Below are 9,123 nucleotides of genomic sequence, written 5' to 3'. Positions count from 1 at the left end.
ACACACACACATATATATACATATATATAAATTATACAAATTAATATCCAAATAAAATCAACCAAATTAATAGAGGCCACTCGAATCAAAGAAATTTAAAATTTCTGATTTTAAATAATCATCAGAATACTTTTGAAAATTTTATCACACGTTCAAAATAATTTCAAGCTAAATAAATCCTGTATTTATGAAAATACATACTACAAATGGCTAAGAGTGAGAAGACAAAAACAACGCCGAACCACAGCATTATGTTGAATATGACAGGATAGTCTTCCGTGTAAGTTTTCGCACGTCCAGAAAATTCAGGCTGAAACAGAAAGATCGTTCTAACAGAGAGATAGACACAATTTTCGAAAACCTACGAAATCTCAATTTTACGAGTGTCTCTCTCTCTCACACACACACACACACACACACACACACACACACACACACACACACACACACACCCTTCGCACGCACGCACGCACGCACACTCTTCTTTCTCTCTCTTTTTGTAATACTTGTTAAATTTAAACTAATAGCACTCTACATTTCTTAACATCTACGAATAAGATTAAAAAATTCAGCGTATTAGAAATGCACAAAAAATACCAAAAATTAACATAGAAAATAAGTTAAGAGTTCGTAACTTATCAATAAGAGCTGCTTTCAATACTTGCTAAATAATTGATTAGTTAAATCTTCCCTAATAAAAATTTGCTATCAAAAATTCATATTACTTGTAAATTCATCATGATTAGAATATATGCATGCAATTGGACATGATAAGCCTTCATGCAGATTATAATTCTGCACTTGAGAAGCACGAGACAACAAGTCCGAAATTGTCAGTATTTATGTTATTATATTTATATTAATTGATTCGGAAGAAGTAACTTCTTGGACTTAATTCCTTTCACTTCTCAAGTACAAAATTTGCTATGTAAAATTTGCCGCTTAGTTAAAAACAAATCGAACAGGAAATCATAATCCTGTCGCTAGGAATGACAACAGTTGAATAAATGTGAATGGGCCTAAAGATCATATCAGAGAAAACTTATCGATACTGATAATAACCACGGATATAAATTCTCAGAATTGCAGCGCAGATTCTCCTGCACGAATACTTGAAAGAATCTGTGCTGCAGTTCTGAAAACTTGTTTGATTATCTTTAGGCCCATTTACATTTATTCGACCGTTGCCATTCCTAGAGTATAAGATTATGATTTCTTCTCCGATGTTATTATGATTAAATATCATTCACATTAACTGACATCTATAGCAATCCAATGCAAAAGAAAGCAATGTTATATAATCTTACTAGCGATTAAAATTGAATTAGATAAGTGTTGAAGATATCTTGTTAATATTGTTTAGCTCTACTGGAGTACTTGATAAACATTAAATTAATTATTCATCTCCTTAGAACTCAGGTGCGCTAATATTCTGGCAAAGTCTGGCAGAACGAAAATAACTGAAGGACCTAGGAAAAGGACTTGACAAGTCACATTTTGTCGAATTTTTCTATGTGCCTAAATTTTGAAATTTTATTACTTAATACAGCTTTCTTAAAATGATAAGTTTACTTAAGCATTTGAGCATATCTGATCGAAAGATGCGTTTTAAACCGTATTCATTGAGTTTTATTCTGATTTTGTTTTCTTTTTTTTTTACTTTTTTTTAATACAATTTTTTCATATAAAATTTACTTCTTCTTTTGACAATATTATATTACCGATCTTAAAAAATTAATAAATATTGTTCACTTCTTGTGTAATCATACACATGGCATTCAGAACGCAAAAATTGAGAAAAAATGGACTTATCTAGTGTTTCCCTAGACCCATCGATTGCGATGCATGTTAATATGTTTGCGATACCTGTCCTATTGTCTGTGTATTAGTATTTATCTTATACTCCGTATTAACTTCGTCGGACTTTTCCGACGTTCCGCTATTATCCTGAACGCCCGTACGTTCAGTAGTGCTGTCAAGTGCTGTATTGGATTTGATAGTACTACGCATTCTATACTCCTCTTCGTCCATTTTATTATTTTGCTCATCTTGCTCGCCGGCTCGCTACAATCAGTATTGTTCAGTATCTGAATAAAATGATTAAAGCAAGCCCAGTCCTCAAAACTTCAAAGATACTAGAACTTGAAGGACTTAAGTTTGCCACATTGATTTATCGATTGAGTTTCAAATTCTATTTATTTGTACGGATCTTGAACCATTTCAAGGATCTGTGGTAAATATTCAGCTCATACCGAACTTTGGAATTTAATCAAGCTCAAAGATACTAACAATTATGTTAAAAGAAATCATATATCATATCAGCGATTATCTAAATTCATCGATGGAAATTTACTGGTGAAAATTCATCGAGCTTCAAATTTTATCAAAGATATCAGAATGTTAAAGATTTAGTCGTAGTATTTATTTGTCGATACCAAGTTTTGACGATTTGTTAAAGTTTATTCGAAGAAAATATAAAAAAAAGAAGACGATGGATATTTGGATAGACAAGTTTGTAAGTTTGTTGATTAGAATAATTAAAGAGTAATTCGTCGTGTTCACGATATCCATGCAAAAAGCTATCTCTAATTTGGAAAAAACACTCTCAATCAAATAATAGCCCATGCAATACGATTCGACACGATACCTTGATGAAAAAATTATCGTTAATGTCTGAATTAATTGGCGCTCCTTTGGCAGTGGATTTAACATTTTTAGTCTTATGAGCCTACAAAATATCCCGTAACAATTAAAAATAGTACAAACGAAGAATAAATAATTTTAAGCGAACTAACACGGCGATTAATAGTTCTGAGTAATTGGAGCAAAGTTATTGTCTTTTCTATTATCTTCCGGAACAGAGAATAAATTTTGATTAATTAGCGTTTAGATAAAAATCATGATATAGAATACTTACTTAGTAAATCGGTTGCAAAATTAGTTATATCATATAATATTATACATTATATACATATAATATACTTTATAACTAAAATATATTATATTGTATCAAATACAAATGTTCTAGACCTATTGTACCACCTATTAATGGCAGATTTTTCAAATCATTTTGAAATGAAAATTTTTATATCAAAATGTTGAAGTATAACAGTTGTAATATTGAGGTTGTAATAGTTTTCGAATATAAAGTGTTTAAAGATAGCCAATTGGGTTGTTCAAAATTTGCCCTTTCTTGTTCGTTGCATCAGTTAAGATATCTTCAAATTTTGTTTGGTCAAAAAAAAAATGGTACGCTGTTTTGGGCTCATATTACTCGATTTATCTCAAAAACCTGACATGACGGGCATCTTTCGCTGACGGATTTAAATTTAGCGACCTTGAATCTATTAAGAAATGCGGGTCGTGATCGCCGGAAAAAAGATCAAATTTTGTCGAATAATGTAATTAATTATTAGTTATAATTATACCTAATATTTGTTCGTTTTTAATATTCTCTTATTTATTTGTTATTGTTCTTATCTCTTCGTAACTGTTCTTACTTATTTAATGAATTTACTGTATATGCTAAAAGTACTGTATATGATAATACTAAAAGCGACACAAGTATTATTTTAAGGAATATTTAAAAATATGTTATGCATCAAACTAGCAAATCTGTCTTATAAATATATTCATAAAGTAAACTTTTCTGTGTTGACAAATTATCTAAAAATAAAATTTGAATTATAATTTTAATTAGATAAGAGAATCACATTTGGTCAAAGCGATTCTTAGTGCTTAAATATTTCTATATAAATTTATATACATATCTCATTCTGCAAAACTGTACGCTGAAACCTTTTTCAGTCCTGAAATGCGAACAGAATCAAAGTGGAATGATTTTGTGGCGAAAAATATTACCCCAGCCAGGATTGGAATTCACAACTTTCCGAGACAAGCGTCATACCAATTCGACCAGACTTCGGCAATATTTGTCGCAATAACCAATAACTAGTAAGCGAACTAGTAAGCAAATATATTTTAAAGAAACATATGATAAACAATATGATACAAATTTGGGTCGATAAGAATAAATGGTACCTGGCTGAGGCAATATTATTTGCAATAAAATTATATTATTTGCAATAAAATTATATTTTTTGCAATAAAATCATTATAGATTTTAGATTTTCATTATCATCTGATTAGGTAATATTTAGGGAATGGAAAATTACTTTTTAAAAATAACAAGTTACACTTACTTGTTACTGAGTAGAAATGTAACAAGTTACTGTTACTAATTACCGATTTTTCGTTATAGTTATCATTATTTGAGAAAGTAAACTTTTTGTTATTTTTCCGTTATTTTTTTTAAATCAACGATCACCAATCACAGCCGACGGATACCTAGGAACTTTCTAATCTCAAGCACTATGAGTGGCTTGTGTCCAATCGAACCGTGTGTAAAGTAACGATAAAAATAATTGTAAAATTCGTTATAAAAAAAAATGTAACTATGTCATCGTTACAGTTATCAAGAACAAGTAATGCAGTTACCAGTAAACTTATCAAAAAAGTAACTTATAATTATAACGAGTTATTTTCGCGTTCGCTACTATTGGTGTATTCTTTTAAATCATCCAATAGCAGTTCACAGATCCGTTCCGCAACAGTTGAGTCTATGATGTAAGAAGACAAGGTATATCATTCCAAGGATGCGCAGTAGGAGAGTGAATTGTGATCAAAATTTGATTGGCTATTTCAATATGCCAACGCTATTATACACAGGAAAGTGCACTAAAGTCAAAATTTGATTGATTGTTTCCAGTATTGCTATCGCCATTATGCGCAATGATACACCTTGTATTCTTACATCATGATTGAGTCTGCTGAACGCGACCAACGATATATCGGCGTGTCGCATTTTATCGGTAAAAGCGATTTCAGAGTTCGGACTTCATTTTACGATCTTCTTTAACAATGATACATCATTTGTCTTTATTATTCGCTGAAGAATAAAGAAGAATTAAATGATACCTCATCCACTTCATGTGTAATTCAGAACGCATCCTAATACAAGTCGAATTGCTTCTATCTTTATCATCAAGTCCATCTCTTGGTATATTGCACTGATTTGAATCTTCTATCTTTAAATACTTCCTCCTTTAAACTAACCTCAACATTTTGGTATCATTTTTGTCTCAAAATGATTTCAGGAATTTGCTTAACAAGTGATGCGATAGGTCTGAGACATCCTATATATTATGTATTGTCGGAAAATGATAGAAATAAATAATATAAAATTTTATTTTATTTCTCGTATGTATTTTTTCGTTTTGTTGAAGATGGCTGAAAAATTTGTTGTTTTTTTTACTTGCAATCATAAAATGTATTGAAACTTTACGCGCAAAGTACTGCGTGCAGTACTTTCACTTTGCTGATTTTATTGTAAATTTTATTTTTAATATCAGGAATCTTATAATCTTTTTTCTTTTTTCATTTATAATACAGAATTATTTTTCTTGCAAATAATTTGATAAAAAATAAATAAATTGAATTTCAATAATCACATGTTTTTATATTTGACACAATACACATACTGTAATTATCTCAATAACAAAATATATATAACAAAGATTTTTTCAAAAAACTATATTCATAAAGATTAAGACAATCGAATTTGTCTTAAATGGGAATGTTTAATTATATTATATCGTACAACTATCATCAGAGTTTGGATCAATATAATTCTTTAATCATATTCTAATCATATTCTTTAATTATACATATATATATTTTTTCAAATATATATTTCTTTCTTTGATCAATGTTCTCAAAAAATGTCAAATAATTCTGCTTAAAACACATTCAATTGCAAAATTTACATAAGATACTATTGAATAACTTACCGGAGGGTCGTCTCTGCGCTTTCTCTCAAGAACTGATCGTGCATTCCTCACCTTCAAACCATCGTTCGTGAAAATTGCAATGATAATCTGTAACAGATATTCAAAAGCATTCTGAATATTGCCAAAGAAGAAAGGGTATGAGTCAAAGCTAGTTGTTAATTGCTAATAATTAATCTATCTTTAATATTTCAATCGATATAAATATTTAATATGCTAATAGCTATATATGGGAACGGCAAGTGGCTTGTCGCTCGGTTGACTCGCGATCTGTGTATTCGGGTTCGATCTCACCTATATCCATATACGCGATTTTTTGCGTTTCAGGAACCGAAAATGGCTCTATCTGGTGATTAAGAGAAGTCATCAGCGCTGTTCTGATTTGGCATTGAAGTAGGTCCCCTAACTAACTCTGAGAGTGAATAAATCTATTATTGAAAAAGTGAAAACAAACGAGCTTTGCTTCCTGAAGAGACTCTAGGCTTGATACATATAACATTCTATGACCTCCAACAGAGGTCGGAAAGCCAATCAAGGAATAATACGAATACGATGTCCTAGGCCTCTATTATACAACTCTTAATCCAAGCTTCGTTATCGTTATAACATCGTTGCACAGCTTTTTTATCATAGTAAAAAAAATGCAACAACGTTATAACGATAATGAAATTTGCGTTAAGAGTTACAGAATAGTCCTGCTGTATCTCTATTACAAAGATTAGATATTGTCTAATCTTTGAATACGACAGTCTTCAACATATTGTAAAAATGTTGAAAACTATTGTGATCGAAAATTACACAATATCTATAGTTAGAGATACAGAACATTTTCGTATTCGTATTATTTCCTAAATCGATTTTTTACTGAGTTTTAATATACGCGGGCGTAAAAAATGCCGTTATATTCGTAACTTTTTTTTATCATTTCAAATTTATTTAACATTGAGACTGATTATATATTCTTTGCTTTAAATATTTAATGATTATGTAATCGATATTGCAACCCTATTATTATTTTTATCTTTATTTTTATTTTCAATTATTTAATTTTTATGTTTTATACTGAAAATAACTTGATGAAAGTTAAAACGTCTATATATTAAATATTTATATCGATTGGATATTAAAGATAGATTATTTATTAGCAATTAACAACTATCTTTGACTCATAGCCTTTCTTTTTTGGTAATTTTTACTTTTTTTTTTTAATTCTTGAGTCAAGAATATTTAGATTATTTTCATTCTGAATATGTAATTATATTTTTTGTACATGTTTTGTACAAACTGCATGTAAATATGCTAAAAAAATATTAATTTTTAATCATAGATGAAATTTGCAGATAAAATGAATAAATTTATGTACCTTTCCGTTATAAATGTTTAAAAAGCCCTTGGAAACATGTTCTATTGCATCACTTAACAACTGATGTGCCTCTTTCTTAGCTGCAGAATTGTTTCCATGCATTTCCAAGCATGGTTTCAGTGTTGATACGACCAGCCAATAAACATCTGTATCAGAATCATGCTTTTTCGCAGAAGATGCAATGTCACCAATGGCATAAAGAAGCTCTACCTCCTCAACAAATTTACGATCTTCCTCAATGTCTGAATTCAGAGCTGTTAACTTCTCGATTTTAAGAGGCTTAAGCTCACCGAGAGCTGACTGGCCAAGCTATATTAGAAATGTCTTATTTAATATCTAGGATCTTCAATAATAAAAAGTTAAATTATTAAAACAAGTTTCGTTTTTATGTGATGCTATTAAAACTATCAATATGTCTATTTAATACTTACAGCATCAACTCCATCACTCAAGTTAATCCTGACCAATGTGTTATCGTTGCTTCGCTCATCCACTCTGCTTCTAATCGCTTGCCAAGTGGATTCTTCTACTTCATCATAAATCAGAGGACACGTAACTTTAGCTTTGTCTTTTAAGGAAGGTAAATGTTCTGTTCCTTCAACCACTATAGCAATCAATGCCTTGGGCACTGAAAACGGATTCCGTATGTTACAGACAATGCTATGTTCTAAATCCTTCTGTAAGGTCACAAACACATTTTTGTTATAGTAAATAACTTTTCAAATATAACATCTGTTCTTTTTATCTAAACTTCTCACAGTTTTTTTTCTCTCATTTTTTTCCAACATAAAAAGAAAAGAAGAAAAGATAAACTGTACAAGAAGTTCAACTAAAAATAACAGGCTTTACAATACAAGAAAAGAGACATATGTACATTATTATATAGAGACATATATATATTATTTCAAGTACACTAGGTACCTAAAATTGCAAATTTCGAGAAATAAATTTTATTTCCTATTTAAATATTTTAAATACATTTATTTTAAATACATTTATTGATAAAATTTTCTGATACATATATCCAAAAATTTAAACAACTCTATCAAGAGATGATATACCTGCTTTCCAGTATAACCAAGACAAGCCGACAAGATCTCCTTAAGGTAACTTTGTTCAATACGTCCTCGTTCATTTATAGTGAATTCTATACTGTCTGGTAAATGAAGAACAACGAATTCGCCATTGGCATAAACTAGAAAAGCAAGCACTAAGATAATTAAATTGTAAGGATGATACAAGTACAGAGGTCTGCCTTCAATAAAGCAACGCTCAGGCTCAGCAAATTTAAAATTTCAAGAAAAGATCTTCATTCTAAAATACAGTTAAGTTTAAACATTCCGAACATAATTTCGTAAATTTTTCGATAAAATATCTTGCAAAGTAAATTGACTTTCACAGGAATTTGATTACAAAAAATTTGATGTATTCTACTCATTCTGGAAAAGACTTCTCATAAATGAATGGAAAATTACCTGCAGCAAAGACAGCGAAGAGTATCGATAATTGTGAAAGCATGATTACATGCAAAAACGATTAAATTCGAAAGATACTCCCTTGATGTCGATCAATTTCGGACGTGATCATGTGATCATGTCAGATGTTAGATATGTAACATATAAACCAGTGTTGCCAAATGATTTTGAAAGTTGTCCCCTAAAGCGAATTATCAAATCCCCCAAAAATCCTAACAGCTTAAGGGTACTATTTCATTCGTGCGTTTATCTCGTACGAAAAATGTGTGCAGAACAGAGAGATCCTCAGATCTCTCTATCTTATAATCAATCAACAGACTTGAAAAATTTGTCGTACAACAAAAACACACAAATAAAATATTACCTTAAAGCGGGGGAGCACAGATTCTTAGGGGCTTCGCATAATAAAAGGAACAGAGAACAGAGAACAGAAAATAAA

The 9,123-nt window shown here is 30.2% G+C and overlaps 1 protein-coding gene across 3 annotated transcripts in view; it reads right to left on the bottom strand.

Moving 5' to 3' along the window:
• The window catches only part of LOC108755995 (renin receptor), an 11,445-nt gene extending 2,626 nt beyond the window's left edge, over positions 1-8,819 (bottom strand). The window contains exons 1-7 of one of the 3 annotated variants that reach the window (XM_018499519.1): positions 8,685-8,819; positions 8,271-8,404; positions 7,641-7,886; positions 7,210-7,518; positions 5,850-5,936; positions 1,867-2,064; positions 202-310 (exon numbers count right to left, since the gene is read on the bottom strand). In XM_018499519.1, the coding sequence (XP_018355021.1) occupies positions 202-310; positions 1,867-2,064; positions 5,850-5,936; positions 7,210-7,518; positions 7,641-7,886; positions 8,271-8,404; positions 8,685-8,727 (1,126 nt within the window). In that variant the 5' untranslated portion in view covers positions 8,728-8,819. Of the gene's footprint in view, positions 1-201; positions 311-1,866; positions 2,065-2,647; positions 2,729-5,849; positions 5,937-7,209; positions 7,519-7,640; positions 7,887-8,270; positions 8,405-8,684 lie in introns of all 3 variants that reach the window. The other 2 variants (XM_018499528.1, XM_018499536.1) reach the window with 2 other exon arrangements.
• Positions 8,820-9,123: the final 304 nt, after the last annotated feature.

This window comes from Trachymyrmex septentrionalis, unplaced genomic scaffold, assembly GCF_001594115.1.
Source record: "Trachymyrmex septentrionalis isolate Tsep2-gDNA-1 unplaced genomic scaffold, Tsep1.0 scaffold126, whole genome shotgun sequence".
Taxonomy (NCBI): Eukaryota; Metazoa; Arthropoda; class Insecta; order Hymenoptera; family Formicidae; genus Trachymyrmex; species Trachymyrmex septentrionalis.
The sequence above is the reverse complement of the archived record's forward strand: the minus strand, read 5'-3'. Positions and strand labels throughout refer to the sequence as shown.